At 46.1% G+C, this 22444-nt stretch overlaps 2 protein-coding genes across 9 annotated transcripts in view; one reads left to right on the forward strand and one right to left on the reverse strand.

Annotated features, from left to right (window-relative positions):
- Window positions 1–16896, forward strand: part of nfia (nuclear factor I/A) — a 39474-nt gene extending 22578 nt beyond the window's left edge. For 2 of the 8 annotated variants that reach the window (XM_058073934.2, XM_058073937.2), the window contains exons 3-12: window positions 7700–7765; window positions 7844–7918; window positions 12680–12797; window positions 12873–12997; window positions 13214–13261; window positions 13473–13808; window positions 14435–14613; window positions 14821–14986; window positions 15370–15461; window positions 16733–16896. In XM_058073934.2, the coding sequence (XP_057929917.2) occupies window positions 7700–7765; window positions 7844–7918; window positions 12680–12797; window positions 12873–12997; window positions 13214–13261; window positions 13473–13808; window positions 14435–14613; window positions 14821–14986; window positions 15370–15461; window positions 16733–16747 (1220 nt within the window). In that variant the 3' untranslated portion in view covers window positions 16748–16896. The remainder of the gene's footprint in view (window positions 1–7699; window positions 7766–7843; window positions 7919–12679; window positions 12798–12872; window positions 12998–13213; window positions 13262–13472; window positions 13809–14434; window positions 14614–14820; window positions 14987–15369; window positions 15462–16732) is intronic. The other 6 variants (XM_058073939.2, XM_058073941.2, XM_058073935.2 and 3 more) reach the window with 5 other exon arrangements.
- Window positions 16897–20669: 3773 nt separating this feature from the next.
- On the reverse strand, window positions 20670–22280 carry tm2d1 (TM2 domain containing 1). The gene is made up of 6 exons (XM_078789896.1): window positions 22111–22280; window positions 21768–21837; window positions 21597–21705; window positions 21433–21524; window positions 21233–21306; window positions 20670–21141 (listed from the first exon to the last, which is right to left on the reverse strand). The coding sequence occupies exons 1-6, from the start codon at window positions 22246–22248 to the stop codon at window positions 21031–21033; spliced, it is 594 nt and encodes a 197-aa protein (XP_078646022.1). The 5' UTR covers window positions 22249–22280; the 3' UTR covers window positions 20670–21030.
- Window positions 22281–22444: the final 164 nt, after the last annotated feature.

Here is a 22444-nt window from a genome sequence, read left to right on the forward strand (position 1 = left end):
TCTCAGAGTGGCTGATCCGTCCCATGTCCTCGTATGGCACACATCGGACAGGACGCTGGCAATCTGGACTAGAAGGAGAACTTGATCACTTCCTGTTTGTCTCCTAAAACTTTAATTCAATGGGGCATGAGCAGTCCAGAAATGAGTTTTTATTGGATTGAGAGAAATAAGTAACTGATCTCAGCGCAAACCCTTGTTTGCAAGCACAGAATTACTATTATTTTGTATTTCTTCCATTTATAAATTATTGTGGGCTCTTTCACACCAAGCTTCTTGTTGATCATGTTATAGTCCATTCCAGTCTTGTCCCTGAGGTTCTTTGACAGCTCTTTGGTCTTGCTCATGTCGGTGGAGAGGTTTAAATAGAGGAAACTGAGAAGAAGATACATAGTTTAGGGATACTAAGGATACAACTATTTTGTCAATTTTATTTTTCTGTATTTTCTTATGTTTGTCTATCTCTTGTAAAATAAACCTACCATAAAAAATATGGACTGCTCATATCTTTGGAAGGGGATAAACTTACAAAGTCAGCAAGGGGATAAAATACTTATTTCCCCCATCTCACTGTCCAGCTCTAAACAAACATTACAACTCTATTGTGTGTTTATTTGTTGTCATATAAAGGCATAAGGATTGCAGTCAACAGTTATGATAAAAAAATACTACTCAAAATCAGCTGGTGAGATAGGAGACCCCTGGGATAGTATCACCATCATAAGACTGGACAGTGGACACATAGTTGTTCAATGACACACGTACCCCAGGAATGTAATATACACTTGTGGCTGTCCTGTGGGACAAAAACAAAGTCACCGTGGTAAAAAGTCACATTTGGAGTCCGAAGACCAGAAGCTAGCAGACAGTGACAGCTCGGCACAGCATGTAAACAAAGATGCAAGAATAGTCACATGAGTGATCAAACACTAGTTGGCATCAATTAGCGTAGCCTGTGGCAAGCTCGATACAAGATGCGTTCGGTTTTTGTGATCGGCTTTTAAAGGCGTTTTGATCACGTGTTTTCATGAAATTCGGCTTAGCATTCCTACTTACTATGTTTCATTATTATATATTTGCATTATTATGATCACATGTACAGTACTTGTACAGTACATGATTATTGTGACACATTATTATGTATAGAAATTATGAATTTACATTATTGTACAGGACAGCACAATGAAGCAAAAAAAAAAAAAGTCAAAAGAGTTTCAAAGATTCCACAACGACCTTGCAGCGCTCGTAAGTGTTGAGCATCATTTATATAGAAAGTGTGCACGTGTGTGAGCATCTTGAAAAATGGCCATCTCCATCTTTAGGTGGCCGAGGCTCTCCATTACCAGAATGGGCTGAGTCACTGCAGCGCGGGAATGTTAATGAGGGCCAACCCCGCCCCCACCTCAGACGCCCCGGCACCCCCCCGCCCCACCCCTTCTGCCGCCCGCCTCTGGCTTTCATGCGGCCTCTTATCTCATGATGCAGCACATCAGTCCATTGACTTATTTAAGCGCCGCCGCTTTATGATCGGGATTTTTACTGTGCACCGTGCGCCCCTGCACACCCCCACCCGCCTGCCTCGCGTCACTGAGCTCGCCACTGCGACAACAAGCAGTCATGCTGCTTGTAGGGACGCGTCAACACCCAACAGGAAGTAGATGAGTGCAGCAACATGGTGTCATACTTGTTCTTGTCGCCGAACAAAAGTGTTAATGAACTTAAATTCGCTAACTCACTAAATGCATTTTATAGTGTAATGTATGTAAATACGACCAGCCTAGGGTGTACCCTGCCTCAGCTGGGTTAGGCTCCAGCATACCTGCGACCCTCGTGAGGATAAGCGGAATAGAAAATGGATGGATGGATGTAAATATTGGAGGCCTTCATTCTATCAGCGATTTTAAAACTAAATGTGACAGCTGATATACAATATACATGTACAACGCATGAAGACGAGCACCAATGTAGCATATCCGCATTATTAGTATCATTAGCATGAGCTAGCATTAGCCAGCTATGCCAAATAATCATCTCAATGACATAAATATTTCCCTCTCACACTTCCCCCTCAGCCCCCTCTTTACAGCACGTAATCCCCCCATCCTGCCCCCCCAACCAGACGGGAAAAAGCAGTTCCAAATCCCCTCCAACAATAATGAGCCTAGCATTGGAGGATCAGCCACCTTATCCTCGCTAAGGTTGTTAGCTTCCAGAACAAGTCACTCGCAGCCCGCTACCCGCCCACTGACACCCCCCTACCGCCTCCCACTGGTGCGTCTACTTCACAAGATAGATGTTCGTGCTCAGCCTCGCTAAAGATGGCCGTGCTGATGACCTCACTCGTCATCAGGCTCATCACATGGACGCCATTGTCATTCAGCCAATATATCACTCTTCACTGTTGATTCTCATGTCCTAGTTGACTCTCATGGCTCTCATGTTGACACAGCTCGCCTGATGTTGACTTATGGTTCTCATGTTGCTGAGGTTGGCTCATTGCTCTCATGTTGATGCATGTAACTCTCAGAGCTTTCATGTTGTCGTTGAGGTTGACTCAGGCACTTCTCATTTTGCGGTTGGTTCTTGTGCTGCTGAAACTCACTCAGGAATTTCAGGAATTGATTGATGGTTCTCCTATTTTTGAGACTGACTTGTAGCTCTCATGTCGTTGTAGTTGACTGGCATGGATCTCATGTTACTGTAGTTGACTCATGGTTGTCACGTTGCTGAGGTTGACTGACACTGGTTCAATCGAACCACGTGTCAACAGTGACATGTACTGCAGAACTGTGATTGGTTAGCTTTTTTTTTTACAGTGGAACCTTGGTTAGTGTACGCCCCGATCAGCGTGTTTTTCAGTTAACGTTGAAAGTTTAAGCCAGAATTTTGCCTTGGTTTGCATACATTCAAATGCCAGCACTTGCAACTGTTTTTGACTTTGGGTTATTCAAGTGGGAAACACTTTTGAATTCAAGAAGCAACTCATGGCAAAACACAAAGGTGGTGTTCATGTTGACCTTGTTGCCACATCGCCAAGAATCCCGTCTTCAGCAAAGGTAAAAGTTAATTGTGTTTACATAATTTCTTATGGGAATAATGTATGAGGATAGTGTCTGCTTTGGTTTGTGTCAGACCTTGTGGAGCTATTTCATGGCCAATGTTCTACAGTACATTGTTTCCGGTTTGTAGTCTTGCCTGTTTTTCCTTACTGAAAGCGCCATTTATAAATCCAGAAGAAACTGAGGAGTGTATCAACAATGAGCACTTATAATATTTGCTTCCTCCTATCACAATAAAAGTGAGTGATGTCCCACATCAGTTAGTTCCAGCTTCAACAACGATCTATGTATGGCTTCAGTCGTTATGGAAGCTAAATAGTTAGTCAACAACAGTTGTGGTTGCGATCCCTTAGCGATTTGGCACAGAATTGCAAGTAACATGCTCAGCCTCCGCCAAAGAGCTCCAAAAGAATCAAGATGCGATCAGAAGGGTCGGTCGGTGTAGGGACTATGCCGTAGCATAATGAAACCTTAGTCGTGTTGTAGTTCTAGGACTTGTTTCAGTGGTGGGCTGCTAACAGGCACTCCCCCTCCCCACCGGGCCTCGGGGATCCTCCTGCTGTACAGATGCCGTTACAGATGGGACCCTCGTACCTGCCTGCACTGCACAACCCCCCCCACTTCCTCCCCTCCTGATCTTCTAATCCATAAATATGTAATTTGTTCATCTGTCTGCATGAAATATGCATATGAAAAGCAGACGTGTGCTATTGTGTTTTTGCAGGTCATTAACAACGCATTAAGCTAACATGTGACACCACGAGAGGAGGGGGCACACCACTAATCAGATGGCGGCTTACCCACCTTTACCTTTAACCACCTCTTCGCCTGTTCACCCAACTTTAAGGCTAAACTTTATCCATAAAGACATGTTGGTGATGTGTGTGTGTTTGCATGTGTATGTTAATATCAAGATGTCTGCTGATGTCTGAAGCTGAGTGAATCAGGCAGAAAGGAGGATAAACAGGAATGTTCTCTTTCCGGTGTGCGCCCACTATACACAGAAACACACACACACAGAGGTCACTGAGGTCTCATTACGTCTGCACACGCGCATGTCATGTCATGACTGCTCACAAGACTGTCAAGTTCTGCCATGACACCACTCGGGGGCGCTGTTCGTTTGAAACCCCTCCCCCCCACACACATTTCACCCTCAACATCCTCATGGCCGTGTCGCCCTCTAACCTTTGGGCCTAGCTGATGATGCGTGTCGCCATAGAAACCTCTCAGGGTCATCATCTGAGAGTAAAATAAATGAATAATAATGTGAAAATATATTTTATTCTTGTGGTGTCATGTGCACGGACGCCGTAACACTTGCACGTTGATTGTTTCTTTACATTTCTAACTCGGCTTCACCCACCCACCCACTGTGACCAATGACCTCATCTCCCTGCAGCACTTCTCTGTATTTGTGTGCGTGCATGTGTGCATGTGAGCCTGCTCTTCATCCTCCTCCTCAGTGATGAAGAATTGTGATAATCGTTGACATGCGTCACCATGGTGACGCTCGTTAAGCACAGCCGCGAGATGGCGCCAACGCTGGTATGATGACATCATGAACATGAATCCTGACCTATAAGTCCAGGTCAAAGGTCGGAGAAGTACAGCGTCTTTGTGAAGGAGTGAGCAAGATGATGGCAACGAGGCGTCGTTGAATTGGCGGCCATGTTTGTTTATTAATAGTAACGAGGACGAGGATTAACGTCCTCTTTGATGTGCTTTGCCAACATCATCGCTCCTCTTGTTTGTTTGCAACACACGTTTGTGTGCACGTGTGTGTGTGTGTGTGCACATCAGAGGCAAAGACAACAAATGAAAATGTTTCCACGTTCGCTCTTTCTCTCGCTGCTCTTTGTGTCTTTTTCTTGTTTTATTGGATGCCCAGTGGACACACTAGACCTCACCACAAATGACCACAACCCGCCTGGCCTGCCCTGGCCTGGTCTGACCTGGTCTGACCTGGTCTGACCTGGTCTGACCTGGTCTGGCCTAGCAAATAAGATGAGACATGATGGAGGGCAGCAGTGTGTGTGCGCGTGTGTGTGAAGGATTGTGTGACTCGTCAGAGTGAAGAGAAAGGAAGTTCACTTTAAAGTTAAGGAGGCAAAAGAGGAAGTAGACAAGAGGAAGAGGAAATGTCGCATGGTTGAGGGTGTGTGCATGTGTACGTGCGCGCCATGCTCCATTAGAGAGTTATAATTATGGAAAGTGAGGCAGCGCTCAATCGATACAGCAATTCATCAGTGTGACTCCGCCCACTCAACACACACTGCTTCGGCCCGCCGTCCACACGGAACCGCTGACCACAGGCATGTGCACACGCTCACATGCACACACACTTGTGTCGTGTCAGCATTTAAGAAGTAAATTGTTTTGAGTTGATGTCAGGTAAAAAGCCATTTTTAATGTCACTTCTATTGTTGTTATAATTATTAGTATTTAATTTTATACAACAAAAATACATTATGTTAAAACGTGTTTTATGTTATATTCATGTCAGTCCAATCAATTCAATGTTGCAAATGTTTTGTTTAACTGTCGAGTGAAGCGTCTCCCAGGCGTGAAGGATCTTTGAGGAGAAAAGTACGGAAAATCAATGTTAGTTGCTCACCAAGCAGAGGTCAAAGGTCACACATATTTACATCCGTATACCAGTTAGCTGGCTGCTTTCCAGTTTACAACTCTCATTGTGACTGGGCCGCCAGTCTGGAAGGTCCTGGAAGGTTTTTAGAGGGTTTACGACTGCGTGTGTGTTTGTGTGCATGATTGTGTATTTGCGTGTGTGTGTGTGGCATCTTTTGTTCTGGCAGAAGGTACAACATGGCACCCGCTCAAAGAAAACACACAGAAGCTTCAAAATGGTTGCCAACGATTTAAGATGGCTGCCAGACTGGAGAGAGAGGGCACACACACGTGCACACTCACACGCACAGACGCGCACACACGGGGCATGGGGTAAGTGTGTGATAGCGAGTGTGACAAAATCCCTGTTTGTGTTACTTGAGGGTGTGTGTGTGTGTGTGTGTGTGTGTGTGCAGTTGGCACGGTCCAACAATGGAGACACAAACAGGATTTTCACACACACACGGCGGGTGAGTTTCTTTAAAATGGCGGCATATTGGTCAAGTTATGAAGATCCTTTAACAGTTGAGTAGTTATTATTTAAATTATTATTATTATGTACATGTAAATTAATTAGTATTCAAATAATAATTTATTTGTTTATTGGCAATTTATTTTGTGAATAAACCTGACATTTTTAGATAAAAAAGAAACAGGGTGGTTGTTAAACACTTTGAGATTATTGCAGTATTTATGTGTGTTTTATTTTTGATGGTTGTGATTTATTGTCAACACTGACACATAACATTGGTTTTCCATAGTCATTAATATTGTAGTTTTATTGTGCATTTGTAGAGTAATTAAAGAAGCTTCAGAAGGATAAAAAAGTAAAGTTTACAACGTGAACGTGATGCTTGCAGGGGGTGGGATTGGTGCCATGATTGACAGCTATGTTCATTCTCTGTCTGCAGGGACGACGGCCGTCGTCTGATTTGTGGCCCTTAGCAAAATGAATTGTGTCTCCTCATTTCATTAAAAGCTCAACGGGATCGATAGCTTGTTTTTGTGCTCGAAGTCGCGCAGCCGGGTGGGAACGTCCAAGGAACTCTTCCAGGAAAAATGATTGTACGAAATGTTATAAGTGTGTGTGTGAATGTCAGTCTCTGCCCAATACACACCTCTCTGCTCAAACACACACTTACACCGAGTGACTTTTCCCACTGAAACCTCTGACTTCTTCCTCTCCAGTCACAGGAGACCACACACACACACACACACACACACACACACACACATACACGCACACACACTACGTGAAGTTGTAGAGATGTGTGCTTTTATTGTGAAGTCTACCAGAGATAGCAAGGAGGCTTTTACATTGAAGTGTTCGTGGTATCACTGTTCGGAGGGTGGGTGCAGACGGGCCACTCGGCTCCCACGCCTCATTTGCATATTTAATTAACCTGGACTGGGGGGGTGACGGCTGAATGAGCTTTGAGGGGTAGGGGGGCAGTGTGTGAAAGTGCCCTCCAACACACACCCATTATCACCCCCCCTCGCCAAACCCTCCATCCCTCCTCTGGTTGCCGTGGTTTCAGTCTGATGCTTTTTGTTTTAGGTTGCTCACATACACACAGCATGCAAAGTGTGCATATACACGCTTGCGTGTGTTCCGTTGTTGACCTGTGATCTCTTGGTGAGCACTGCTTCCATGTAGCATCCAGAAAAGAAGGTTTTTGCCTAAAAAGAGCTTTTGGGATGAACGAGTGCAAGAAGTGATCATAAATTTGACCTGCGACCCGGCCGGCCGCGTGCCATTCGTCTCCTGAGTCACGGCCTGCAGCCTCAGGAGGATGCCTCATATTTCTTTGCAGGGCCGCCGATCGATGCGCCGCCCGCCGCTAAATCATGTGTCTGCGTGGGAGCACAGTGCATGCTGGGAAAGGAGGGGCGGTGGGGGGCTCGGGAAGGGATGGCCTAGCCTCCGTATGCACGATGTGGCGGGCGTCTGTGGGGGTGTCAAAGGTCAATGCCCGGTCTTGTCACATGACATTCAGGTGTCTGTATCCTTGCAGAAAGTGGCCAATCGGAGAGCCCCAACCAGTCCAGTGAAGCAGACATCAAAGAGCAGGCAGAGAACGGTGAGTTGCATGTGCACGCACGCGCACACACACATATCCATGTTATGTTATTAATGTGCATGTACGCGTGTTTTCCAGGTCATTTGGGCTTCCAGGACAGTTTTGTCACACCAGGAGTGTTTACAGTGGCTGAACTTGTACGAGTGTCGCAAAGTAAGTCCACACACACACAGAGAAGAGCTGTCAATCATGGTCAAGTGTTGTCAGGAAGTGTGGTCATATGACGCTTCCAAATAAAGCTATGCAACTTTAATAATCAATTCACACATCAGAGGTGTGTGTGCGTGAGAGTATGTGTATGTGATGGATTGCGCTCTGGTGGGGGCGGGGCAAGGGGGCGGGGCTCTGAGTGTGCTGACAGGCACTTTCCAGCAGCAGCAGCAGCGATCGACATCCTCGTATAGATCTCACTGTCACTCTCTCTCTCGCTCGCTTACTCGTGCACGTCGGCACTTTTTAAAGGTCACATCCTCACTCGCCCCCCAGACCCTTTCTTCCCCTCCTGGGTAATGATTGGCTGCAGCGGATGACGTCATAACCATTCTACTGTACAGTGTTGTCATAAAAGAGACAAAGTACTCTGCATCGTCAATGTGACGACTATTCTGATCAAAACTTTTTACTCACGCTAATTCTTTTAAACTCCGTATGTGTGCATGTACGTGTGTGTGTGTGTGTGTGTGCATGATGGAGGACCACTTTGACTTTGACACACACAACACACACACTCTCCTGCGTGTGTGTGTGTGTGTTGTGTGTGTCAGCAGATTTTCAGCGATGCGGCTGTGGAGGAATGTCTTATAGATTAGTGTGTGTGTGTGTGTGTGTGTGTGTGTGTGTGCAGGTGCAACAACACAAATGAGCATTAAAGAAGACAACATCTTGTTAGTTTGGTAACCACGACAACGCTTTGCTGACTTGACTTCACTTCCTGTTCAGCATGGACAAACATGAGGTCAATGCACATCAATGGGCCACATGAATAGGGACACCAATTTAATAGACACACACACACACAGATGCATCAGGTGACCTTGGCGTTGTGCAGCCATTACACAATTCACTGTGTGTGTGTGGATCAATATTCTATTAAAGCAGCACACACGGGGGGTGGGGGGGTAGATAGGGGCGGGGTCAGTGATGTAGTGTACTTAGTGTAATTGGTCACTTGACTGAATACTGCACACTGCTACATCATCATCTGGTCCTCTTCATGTCCTCAACTTCCTGTTAGCGACGTTGCAGTGAGAGCCGAGCACAACATGTAAACAAGATAGCAATGTTAAAATCCTAGTGATATAACACTTAACAACATTAAAGCCATTATCATTATATACAGTATATTGTCATAAAAATTTACAGTTTTGTTTATAACATTTTTAAAACAATTGTGAACATTTTACTGGCTGCCAATATGATATTACTGCACTCTCTCTCTCTCTCTCTCTCACACACACACACACAAACTGTGTACAAGAGACATAAAATTCATAAAAACAAAGTTTTTGTTGCAGTTGGAGCTGATGGTGGTAAGGATTTAGGGATTAAGTTGATAGGAAGGAAAACACCCCCATGTAAACAGATAAGCAGGAAAATGACCCACTTGGCACCTTCTTAGTACCTTCTTCTGGAGCCTTTCCCACCACACACACAAAGACATCCTGCATGCTTCATCCTGCTCTGCTTCCTCCTGCCCTCCCTCTGTCGCCCCTGGCAACACAGGCACGCACACATATACATATGCAATCACACACATACACACTCCTGATCAAAATTTGAAGATCCGTTTGTGAGAATGCAAAAAGAAGAAATTGGAGTGAGACCAAAAAAAAACAGAGTTATAAATGTATTGCAAACAATCATTAAAGTGAAATAGGCTGTTCATCATCTGATCAAAAGTTTAACATCATTGCTCAAAAAACTCAAATGACCCCCCCCCCCCACTCCTAAAATAGAAATAAAATGTAATGTATGGCCGTGTCATTCCAATTATGTCACATTTGGTTTGGACATGCTTGATGCCAGTGTTTCAAGGAGGCTAGTGGGAATGTTGCTCCAGGTGGTGAAAATGGCTTCACGGAGGGCATCCACTGTCTGGAACTTGATAAGCTTCCCTTGCCATCCATCCCAAAATGTTCTCAACTGGATTTAGATCAGTAGAACATGCAGGATGGCCCAAAAGAACTTTGTCAGGCGGGCATTGTGAACTGCCATAGAGAAGGGCCTTCAGTCATGAGGGATGCCCCTTGCAACATCTCAACATAGCCATCTGACCATTTGACGCCCCTGCACAACCTGAAGCTTCACTGTTCCATTGAAGGAAAAAACACACCAGATTCCCTCCACTGTGCCCTATGTAAAACATCCCAGGTGGGATCTCCTTGTCATGCCAGTAACTTTGGAATCCATCAGAGCTGTCAAGGTTACATTTCTTCTCATCAGGGAATAAAACTTTCTTGATGTTTGGTACTCTCATGCAAATTCTTTTTGTTGAAGGAAACAAGGCTTTGAAGGTGTATTTTGTTCTTAAAACTCTACCACTTGACTTTTTTGCAGAGGTCACGCGACTTGGACTCAAGTCAGACTGGAGTCGTAATTTTGATGACTTTGGATTGAAATTGACAATATCATCAAAGACTTGCAACTTGACTTGAATTTTGACTTCAGACTTGACTTGAACTGTCTTGTCTTGACATGGACTGTTGAGAGCTGTTGAATGTCTTTATTTGTGAATTGACTCAAGGCTTGGGAAGTCTTACAAAACACTGACTCTGCTTTTTGGTTCCATAAGCGTCAGGATGTTTTAAGAAGAATTGAGTAAGATGTCTTCAATTGACTGTCTTACTGCATCCAACATCAGCAGCAATGGGGACCTTGTTTATGCCGCTCAACAATCCCACCGCTTCAAAGAGAGAAAACGTTTTTGCCTTTGCCATCAAGAGATCATGACAATGTCAATACCTGACATAAAATTACATTGAATGCAAATGCAAGATTTTGGCTTTTAAAGGCTGTGGTCTTTAACTTATAACCAGCTGATTAACAGCCTATTTCCCTTTAATGCAATGAATTGCATACTCAAACGTTTTTTTTCTCATTCCAATTTCTACTTTTTGCATTTTGAAACTCTACTTAGAAACGCCTTACGATCCAACAGTGTATTGAAGTGTTTTTACATTGAGCTAGTGAGTGTGATGTCACTGACATGGATGGAATGAAAGTTGACAAGAAGATAAATATTTTGACATTCAGTCTTTTATAAATGACATAATTCACTTGGAATGTTCATTTTACCAGAAGAAAACTCTAAAGAATGTGTTTGTGTGTGTGTGTGCGTATGTGTGTGTGATAGATGGACAGCGCTGAGCTCAGCACAAAAGTCCAACTAGCCAGCAGGTCTTGTCAGGACTCCTCCTCCTTTCATCCCGCCATCTTGTTCTCTGTCAATAAAGCGATGAAGTGGTAGTGGAGGGGGAGAATGAAGGAAGGCTTGTCTGGAGGCGCGGGATTAGACGGATGTTGAGGTTTAATGCTGATTGTTGTCTTTGTTCAGCAGCTTGAGCATAAGCTTTTTTTAAAAGGAGGTCCTCTTCACCTGATGTGACCTAACGGACGCCGTGCCTAGATTCATCTCCTAATACGTAAATGAAACACCAGGTGTTGCCCCTTGGAGGCAGCATTGACTTTACTTAACAGGTGACAGCATCATGTGATGTCCATGCAGCAAGTGTGGCATCTGTAAAGCTGAATCTTAACACGAAAAAAAAGGATGCGATGTGATGGCAAATACATGTTGTCGTATCGTCATATATTAATATTGGGGCTGTAAACATTTCAAACAGATTAATCCTTTTTAAAATGAATTGTAATCATGATTAATCATGGTGGCCATCTGCACATTGGAGAGTGGTTAGCGCGCAGACCACACAGCTAGGAGACCCGGGTTTGATTCCCCTCTCGGGCATCTCTGTGTGGAGTTTGCATGTTCTCCCCGTGCATGGGTTTTCTCCGGGTACTCCGGTTTCCTCCCACATTGCAAAAACATGCTAGGTTAATTGCCGACTCCAAATTGTCCATAGGTATGAAAGTGAGTGTGAATGGTTGTTTGTCTATATGTGCCCTGTGATTGGCTGGTGACCAGTCCAGGGTGTACCGCGCCTCTCGCCCGAAGACAGCTGGGATAGGCTCCAGCATGCCTGCGAGGATAAGTGGTATAAAAAATGATGAATGGATAACCATGTTGGATGAGTGGTTAGCATGTAGGCCACACAGTTAGGAAATCGGGAAGACCTGTGTTCGATTCCCAATTGGGAATCTCTGTCTGGATGTTTTCTCTCTGCATCTGAGTAGTCTGGTTTCCTCCCACATTCCAAAACCATGCATGTTAGGTTAAACTGTCCATAGGTATGAATGTGAGTGTGAATGGTTGTTTGTCTATATGTGCCCTGTAATTGGCTGGCGACCAGCCCCGGGTGTAGTTTACAGCTTACTTAAATGCAGCGAACTGTACATCCGAATTATAAGAGTTATGACATGAGTGATATCCTTATCACTCATGTCACTCACTTCATGTTTTTCTATTTATATGATTCCTGGTTATTTACACACACACACATTATGAAGCCATTTGCGGATGTCCACTGTGCTGCAGTCTGCCGTCATAACAGAGAGGCGTGCTTGCTCTGGTGCGCATGCATTACTTACAGTAAATTGAATGTAATTAATATAATACATTAGTCACAGCCATTCACGCATTATTTTCGACCGCCATAATTAATATACATATATTATTGCCTGTTTTGTTTTAAAACATGATGTAATATACAAACAATGGCCTTGTGCTCTCTGCAGTTGAGTAAATAGCATATCCTGATAGTTGTGATGTTACTGACTGTTACTGTTGTTGTCTGTCAGCGCCCATTGCTGCTGGTAGCGCACCAAACTTCTCCTTGGCGGACCTGGATAGCTCCTCCTACTACAGCATGAGTCCAGGAGCCATGAGGAGGCCCCTCCCCAGCACCTCCTCATCCAGGTACACACACACACACCCACACACATGACCTGGTGTCCACCATGACCTCAGCCTAAAAGGTGACGATGTGTGCAGCTCAGCCAAAAGGATCAAGTGCATGGAGGAGGACGTGGACAGTCCAGGGGAGGAGTCCTACTATCCTGCTCAGGGTCGTTCTCCAGGTAGCGGAAGTCAGACCAGCAGCTGGCACGAGGAGCCAGGTACTCTGTCGCCATGGCAACCACCATGCCCCCTTCACCACCAGACACACACTTCATGCCAACTTTTTAACCTGCTGACTGTGTGTGTTTGTGTGAGGTGTTGTGTATGGCGCCCCCTTTGGTGTTGTTTGGAATGTTCACGCTGCTTCTCTTTTTCTTCTTCCTTCTTTTCCTCCTTTTGCTTGTCATTCCGACTTTCCCGGTGTTGGAAAGCAGGATATAAGCTGCGCGGCTCACTAGCTAGCTCCTTCATCTCCCGACAAGGTAAACACTCTGTCACCTTTTCCTTCCTTCTTTCCTCTCCTCCTCATTTGCCTACCCATTTGCCTCCACCCTGACCCCGCCCATCTGGCAGCGTGCTGATGACATCATCAAGCCTCATACATTGGCCGTAGACATCATGTGTGTGTGTGATGAAGTGGATGTCTGGTGGGAGGGTCCTCCTCTCATTTTGTCACTTGGATGTGATGGGCAGATCAAGAGACCCAGAAAGTCGTGTTAGCATCCTCCCAGCATGCACCTGGCTGCAGCTGTCACACAGGCCCCGCCCCTAAAGATAAGCCACACTCTCTGTACCCACCCCTTCCCCAGTTCCCCCATGTATTAAAGAAAATGCTTACAAGCTCCTCCCCCTCATGGTCATGGTTCTTGGCAGGGATGGCGTTGGCCGGCGGCGCCTTAAAGAGGTCAGCTTTCTACGAGGCCACGCCTCCACCTACTGGCCCCGCCTCTTCCTCCTCTTCTTCTTCTTACTCCTCCCCCCGAACGGCTTTCACGCATCATCATCGCCCAGTCATTACCGCACCTCGAGGTGAGGTTCAGTGCCCCCCCAACCCCCCACCCCCGCTTGTCAACCTCACACCCCCACCACCCCGTCAGGAGAAGAGGAGGAAAGTGCGTACGTGTGTGTACGTGTGTGTATGTGTGTGTAAAGTTCACATGCAGCCATTAAGCAACACAAACATATTAGGGTGAGTGTGCATTGCATTGACTACAGTAGCCAATCAGTAAAGCTCATCTGCTTCATCTGGATCTTCTCCAGAAGATTCCACAGCTTCTCTTCATCCTCCTCCATGGAAGACATCTTTGTCAGGGAAGAGGAGGAGGAGGAGGCAGTGAAGCGATGCAGTGTGCAAAGTGGAACTAATCCTGACTTGTGTGTTCTACACGACCCCCCACCCCACCCCCTTACATAGACAGAATGATAAATGTGAGCAGACCGTCAGTGTCTCTTTAAACGAGGCCTTTTCACTAACGAGCAATCACACGCTATTGGTCCAATTACAGCCTTTAGACTACATTTGATTGACAGGTGTGGCTGATTCGTCATGTGTCAGTCACTGTGTATTTGTGTTACTCTGAAACCACGCCCCCTTTTAAATGTCCTTCTGTCCTCTGTCCCCCTCCTTTAACTTCTTTGTCCTGCCGTACCCACAGCAAGCCCCCACGCCCCGCCCTCCAGCCTGCATTTCTCCTCCTCCCCCATCCTGCAGCAGCCTGCCTCCTACTTCTCGCACCCGGCCATCAGGTACCACCCCCAGGAGACCCTCAAGGAGTTTGTGCAGCTGGTGTGCCCTGACTCCGCCCAGCAGGCCGGACAGGTGGGCTTCCTCAACGTAAGCGCACGCAAGTCAAATACACAATCATCCCTCTTCAGAGGGGCGGGCCGCAATGTGTGTGTGTATGTGTGTGCGCGCGCATGTGCGTGTACGCGTGCGTCTACACTCAATCAATAAACACACACACACGCTAGTGTAAGAGACCTGTTGCTTTTTAAGATGTGAGTCATTCTTTAACACCCGCCATCCCTTGTGCCACCCCAGCCTAATGGTAGCTCCCAGGGAAAAGTCCACAATCCTTTTCTGCCTACGCCCATGCTGCCCCCCCCTCCGCCTCCCCCCATGGCCCGGCCCGTCCCGCTGCCAGTCGACGCCAAGCCGCCCTCCACCTCCTCCACTGAGGGAGAAGGCAACTCACCCACCTCGCCCAGTGAGTGCACACACACACACACAATGTGAGATAAAAAGTAACTAGGTAAAAGGTGACTACTTAAAATAATGACTAGATATGAAGTAACAAGATTAGATAGAAATTAACAAAATAGAACGTGACTACATAGAAAGTGACTTGAGAGTGGCTAGATGGAAAGTGACTATGAAAATGAAGAACATAAAACATGATAGAACTCGATAGAAGCTGACTCCAGTCCGACAAGATAGAAATCAAATCATAGAACCTTACTAGATATAAAGTAGCTAGATAGAAAACAACTTGATACAAAGAGACTAGATGACTAAATAGAAAGTGTCGACAAAGTGACTCGATAGAAATCATCTACATAGAAAGTAACGACATGTTGATGTCGTTGTCAGCCTACTCTGCCCCACCCACCACATCTCCTGCTCAGCGATTCGTCAGCGTGGGACCACGAGACCCCGCCTTCAACATCCCGCAGCAGCCGCAGGTAAGAGCACACGCACGCGCAAGCACACACAACAAAAGGAACAAAAGTGGTCCTGATGGGACAGACATCAGTTAGAGTGTTTGTGAGAGCGAGCCCCCCAGGGAGCATACTGTAAACAGTCCCCTGCCTCTCATTGCCATGGTGATCAACTGGACTGTCTGTGCATCCCTGTGTGCATGTATCTGGGTAGGTGGTGGGGGAGGTTGGGGGCAGATGGCAGCAGCTTTGTGTGAGGGTGGGCATCGTGCCCGTGGCGGTCAGCATGGTGGTTGCTGTGGACGACAATGGCGGTTGTCCATGGAGACAAAGATGGTGGGCGTCATCATGGCAGCAACACACACACCAGGGTGGCGGGTGGTATCATCTAGAGGCAGGCGTCTGTCACGTCACATGGTAACGTCCAGGAAGTGAAGTTCACTCTGAAGGGATATCAGTGTGTGTCCTATGTGCACATCGTCAAGGTGACTGTACGCATGCGCGTGCGTGTGAGTTGTGCTGACTCAACTGAACACTGGAGGGGAGAAAAAGACACAAAAAAAAACGTCGGCCATCTTTGTTTGTCTTCACTTGTCGCACGTGTGTATGTGCATGTGTGCGTGTGTTTGTGTGTTTGTGTGCGTGTGCCTCTCACACACACACACACACACACAGACACCATGTGACATGGATATTTGCATTAGCATGTTCATTGGCTTCATGTTGTAAGGTATCTTCTTCCTTGGTGGGGATGACCATCTCTCACACACACACACACGCACACACACACACACAGTGAGAGTGTTGTGAGGACAGTCTGCAGTGCAGAGCGAGGAAGAAAAGTCACAACGTCAGCAAGTTGTATTGATTAAAAACTAACCTTCCACTCTTCTTCTCCTCTCACTACTACACACACACACACACACACACAGCAAGGGAATCACAACAAGTCAGTAGTGTACACACAGCCATACACAACCACACTCGCTGCAAACTTTTTCGTAAATGTCTATTGTTTAAAAATGTGTGTGTGTTGGTTTGGCTATGGTGGTCACATCCTTTGCTATCTGGTTGCCCCTAGTAACCAGACATGGCCAACCCCTTTGGCCAACTTTGGGACAGCGAAGAAGAGAGGACCGAGGGAAATTGGACACACACACACTGACATACGTTGTCTGTGCTGAGTTCAATGTCTCCTGTCAAGGAGACAGTGGGACATAGCAGCATTGTGCTGAGTTCAGGGTCGCAGTGGACAGGTGTGATGTATCAGTCATATGACATACGTCTCTCCACAGTGGTACCTGGGATAACAACTCCAGAGGCCCCTCCCCCTGCCTGCACCTGTACAACAATGGCTGCAGCCCCTCCTCCTCTGACAAGAAAGATGTCCCACCCCTGCACCCTCTCCCCCGGACCCCCGCGCCTGACTCCGCCCCCACCAGCGCCAGACCCGGCAGCATCAGCATGGCTCGGGCGGGTCCAAAGGTCCAGTAAGGTGACTGCCTGGGTCACATGACTTTGTTTGGTGCCAGCCCCGCCTCCTGAGCCTTTCTTTTTTTGGGGGGGGGGGGGACAAGACTGAAAGACAGAGCTTCTTCCTGAGGACCCCCCCCCCAGCTCAGTCCTCACACCTCTCCTCTAGCAAGAGGGGGGTCTTTCCAAGGACAAGGATGCCCCTTGATGGAATAGTCTGTGAGTGGGCGGGGCTTGTTCAGTTTTCTTTCTCTTCACATCATTTCGGCTCCTCCCTCTCCAGTGCGATGACGCGAGGGGGCGGAGCCACGTGGAATATCGACGTGAGGAAAGTGCAATTGTGTTGGCTAGCTTGTTAGCAAGCTAGCTGCTTCTTTTTCCCACCAGTCCGCTCACACCTCTGGACTCTAAACTAGTGAGGTACAAAAGATGTACGATTACTATTACTATTCCTATTATTATTACTATTATTACTATTCTTCTCATGCTTTGTTCGTGGTGGAAATCCCTTTAAAAGTTCCTCATTCATCGGACTGAAATTAACTTATTTGCTAAACGAGCACATGTTTTGTTTGTTTAAATCCACGACAATGTGACTTTTGACCTTTTTTCTTCTTGCTTCGTGTTTGCGAGATAATCTCTAAGGGGCGTGGCCTGGTAACGGGCTGCTCCGTGATTGGCTGGCTCTCCAAGAGGCTTGGTCCAGTCCAAAGCACTTAGAATCAGGGGGTGTGGCCTGGTGAGGACGCTCTACTATCTATGTATATGACTATAAAGTAAATATGAACATATAGAATATATACACGTGCATGTTGTAGTGTTAGTGATATAGATGACGTAGTTAGTCACATGACATCACCGCTTCCTTTTCTATCTCATGTTAACTCCTCCTCCCCTCCTGGCCCCGCCCCTGGCCATCATCATGTTGGCTTAGATTCCTCATGGACGTGCCTTGAGGAATGCCGCAAACCACCCGCTGACTCCCGACTGATGACTTTTTGTGAAATGAGCAAACTCCGCTAATGGTTCGCTTCTACTTTATTGTTCAAATTAGCAAATAAGCTAACGGCTAAGGCGGCCGCTAAAGACGATGAGTCTCGTCGTAAGCTAACAATATGCTAGCTATGCAGACTTCAGCCAAACAATCAACATAGTGCCTAAAACAGTCAATTGAATCCAGCTAGCTACATGGGCTAATGGCTTAGCCTAACAAGCTAACACTTAACAACTTGTAAAATGGAATTTGGCCACTTTAAATGCCAACTTTTCTGAAAGGAGAAGACAATCAGTGGTTGAGTGAACTGATAACAATAAAGTCAGCTGGCTTGCAGCTGTGAGAACCTTCAAAGGCGGCGTGCTTATTTCACTATATCCCCTCACCTGGCGGGTTTGGACCATGATGCTGGTCATGTGATGCAGAAACGTCTTCCTGTTTCTTGTTGTGCTAATTCCTGAGAGACGACAATGTTGATTTCTGACTTTATTATGCAAAACTTGCACTTCCTGTGGGCTTTTCTTTCTCTTTCTGTCAACCAAAGTTAGCACGCGACCGGCGCCGCCTAGTGGTCGGTCCCTAAAAAAAAAGAAATCCATAATCACGACGACGCCCCCAATCCCCCTTTGTGACGATCTCGCCAAGCTGAGCCACCGTCACTCCGGGGACTCGACTTCCTCTTCTGACTCTGCGGTCGCTAACGAGCCTTAACGAGTCCTAACGACGAAAAGGTGTTTACACTTTGTCATGTGATCACGAACTTCCTTCCTGCTGACGTGCACTAAAGCCCACAAAGGGGTCACATCCAAGGGTCACTAAAGGTCGTGACCCACAACGACTGGTGAGCCAAGGTCAAAAACAGGTCAAAGCAATATTTGTGTTGTTGTGTGTTGTTGTGTAGCTGTTGTGGTGCGGCAGCGAGGACATCACACCTTTGTGTACCTGGACTCATGATGCTGCCCCCCCCCTCCCCCACATACACACTCTTTTTTGTTTTCGTGTGCTTGTAATGATGATGATGATGATGTGATGAAGATGGCTCAGCATCTTTCTTTTCCTTTGTGTTTCTTCATTCCATGCGGAAATAAACTGCTTGATTAGATCAAGATTCTTTTTTCTTTTACATCTTTACTCCTCATCCTCATTCACACCTCACTTCCAGCCATGGTGGCCCCGCCCACATCATAGCGCCCACGATAGCAGCAGTCTCCTGATAGTACACTGCACAGGCTGATTGTTTGTCACGTGACCAGTTCTGATGGCGACTTTGTGAGCGTGCATGTTGTCACCTGCAGCCATGACGACACATGATGGCAGTATGACCACAAGTCAAAGCCCCGCCTCCAGATAAAGCCTTGCTAGAATGTTATGTGACTAGCTCTATCTGCCCCCCCCTTCCATTACTGTCCATCGACTAGATACCCCCGCCCCCCAATTCTTTTCCTGCAGGAGACCAATCAATGTTGTGTTTGTGCTGAGCTCAGCATTATCCTGACACAACCCCTCAATAGGTCTATCTGTGTCGCCACAGCAACACTTCAAACGAGCCAGCCCTGCCCACCACCTGAGAGAAACCCCCACACCCCTCAGTCCAGTTGGGGTCGATGGGGGTGTCTACCACTATCGCCCCTAAACACCCTTCCATGTCGATGCTGCTTTGATCGTTTCCTCAAGGCCATAAAGTCTGCTCACAAAGTTAGCTGAAGTTGAAGGACGCCACCAGTTGGGGGGTGGGGGGGTAGTACCTAGTGTAAACCTGCACCTTGAATACTCACGACGTGTCGCCCCCTTGAGGCAGCAGTGGGACTATGTGACATCATCATCATTGTCACGTTGAGGACGGCATCCCAGCATGCTCTGCTCACCTCTCCACTTCCTCATCCACTCATCCTCAGACTCCTCTGTGCCTCTTTTATGCCACCCACTGTCCAATTCCTGTATCCATCAGTGACTTCCTGTTCAAACAGGAAGCGTCTCTATGCAACAGAACCACAACAGAATAAAGACGCTAACATGCACACAACGCCTCTGTTATTCTTCTGTTTTCAACAGCCATGCTAACAGCTCTAGCATAAACATACCCACACTCTGCCCCCCATTCCACCCCACCCTTGGGTGCTTTCTGGAGTTTCCCAACTCTCAAGTTTCCCCACCACAGAAGAAGAGTTGAATAATTCACACACAAACACACACAGTGACCTGATGTGAACTCAGTCTGACTGAGTGTGTGTGTGTACTTTGAGGATACCATTTCCTGTGTGGCCAGAAGGTCAAAGGCCCTCATGTGATGTGGTTATCAAGACAAATGGGTCACACAACTTGTGTGATCATGGCTGATGATGTCATCAATTATTCATGAAGCACACACACACACTAGTTGTAGTCCAGTTGAGGAGTCACGTCTTCAAGGTTGTTCAAACATTAAGTTTAAATATGATTTTTCATCTCTTGACATTTAGTTTTGACAGGCTGACTCCGGAGGGGCCACTTCCTCTTTCTGGATCAGGTCATGTGACCTTCCAAACACAGTTAGACTATTTCATCAGTGAACTTTTGCTTCTTTTCACACACACACAAGGAATATTATAGACTTGTATTTTTTTTTTACAAAACTGTGTTGCTCGTTGCATGTTGAAATACGATTGTATTCTTTTGTTTCTCCCATTAAACTGAAAGACCATTTTGTATTCATTAGCGCAACACCGTGCTAACGCAAGTGTTAGCGCCCTCTCGTGTCCAATCAATGACATGAATAAGTATATGATTTAAATACTTTATTTACAATTTTGTAACTTAACAAATGACACTGTACATATAACTAAAGTCACACTTATTTTAAAACGACATATTTTTCTTCTTATGGAGGAACCTGAAGACATTATTTACATTTTATACACAGCATGAATCACATTCATGAATCATGTCAGAAGATCATCGCACATACAGTATAGTGACGTCACTATAGTGCTTACAGCCACTCAGGGTACATTGGCATGCTATCTGTGCATTGCTATCAGATGTTGTGATGATATTACCCTTTTCATAAAGTTGAAACAAGTTCTCAAGTCGATAGTGCTGGCTTTGATGTAGAAAGTGACATTGGAAAATGAGTGTCTCCACGTGACCTCACAGAGACAGGTGTGGCTTCCTGTACGTCTGGTTGGTGATTGATAGGCGGGTCAGGCGGGCACCGTAATAGTCAACGATGTAGTCAGAGCCGTCTGATGGACCTACGATCTGAATGTGACATGATGATAGTTAGCGCCCCTAGCAACCACACCAGAAGCACCGTTTCCTCCCCTTCAACATGACTGACGTCCCGACTGACCTGCATGGCGATCAAGATGAAGTCGATGAGCGTTCCGATGCCACAGAACCCGACCGTGCAGAACTTCAGCAGCCCTAAAAGGAAAACACAAACAGCTGGCTGATGTCTTTGTGATACCAAAGTGAGCAACATCATGTACATCTCCAGAAGACAAAATAATCACACAAGGTGTGGGCATGAATGCAAATCTGTGTGTGTACCAAGTGCAGGATATCCAAGGTAGAAGCGATCGGCACCCAGCCAGCCGAGGAATAGAGACAATGCCACCGCCACCTTGTAAGAGTAACCACTCCTGACAAAACCAACGCACACACACGTGTTGACAATATGTGAACTACATCAGAACGTTTGTGTGTATACTCACACATTCCTGCAGGGAATGGTTTTGTTAAAGCCCACCTCCTTCCCACTGAACCTGAACTCTGTCCCATTGGAAAGACGGCAGATGATATTTGGAGCTGGGAGACACTCCACTGTGCACACGGAAGTTAGCAAAAGGAATAGCATGTATGTTGGAATTCATGCTGATACTTACCCCAAGCTGTGGTGTCTCTGCAGTTTTCAGGCTCCTGGGTGTTCTCGTCTATCTTTGGATCGTTACACAAATATGTGAGCCCAGTCAAGGAGTAACACGGGAAATCAGAACCGAAGAGACATATGGTTATATTACATCACTGTCATCAAATATTGCCACAAAAATAATTTTCCTACATATAAATGTACACATGGCACCTTACATTGTCACTCAGTATGAAATCATCAACACTAATTTGCACCGCGAATTAATGGAGCTTAGCTCTCAGCTAACTAGCATGCTAGCCGCGTTAGCACTCGCTACATCAACTTCGCAAGGTGGACATAAACAGGTCATGTGAAGGATATTGTCCAAGTCTCAGGTTGTCGCAGCTGTCCACTTCCTCCGCCACGACAACCTTTAAATGGGAATACACACAATAAAACAAAATGCCCCACAGACCGGAGCGTAAACAAACGACCCTTCTCCGAGTGGACGACATGTTTGATTCTATGACGTCACAATGTGTCGCCTTCAGAGCCTATGGAAAAGATAGAACTCCCCAAAATACCAGGTTTACACTGGTCACGGGAAACAGTTCAGAAATCACTATATCTGAGGATGCATGTTTTAATTTATAAGATGATTAATTTGTTAAATCAATCATTTGAAAAACAAAAAACAGAATATACACATTT

Source organism: Doryrhamphus excisus, linkage group LG4 (assembly GCF_037039965.1).
Source record: "Doryrhamphus excisus strain RoL-2023G ecotype Guam linkage group LG4, RoL_Dexc_Guam_v1.1, whole genome shotgun sequence".
Taxonomy (NCBI): Eukaryota; Metazoa; Chordata; class Actinopteri; order Syngnathiformes; family Syngnathidae; genus Doryrhamphus; species Doryrhamphus excisus.

Coding starts and splice junctions, on each gene's coding strand:
- tm2d1 (XM_078789896.1), bottom strand. CDS start 22,248: ATGTCGTCCACTCGGAGAAGGGTCGTTTGTTTACGCTCCGGTCTGTGG. Junction 21,706..21,767: donor CAGAGACACCACAGCTTGGG/GTAAGTATCAGC, acceptor CCGTGTGCACAG/TGGAGTGTCTCCCAGCTCCA. Junction 21,142..21,232: donor TCATCTTGATCGCCATGCAG/GTCAGTCGGGAC, acceptor TGTCACATTCAG/ATCGTAGGTCCATCAGACGG.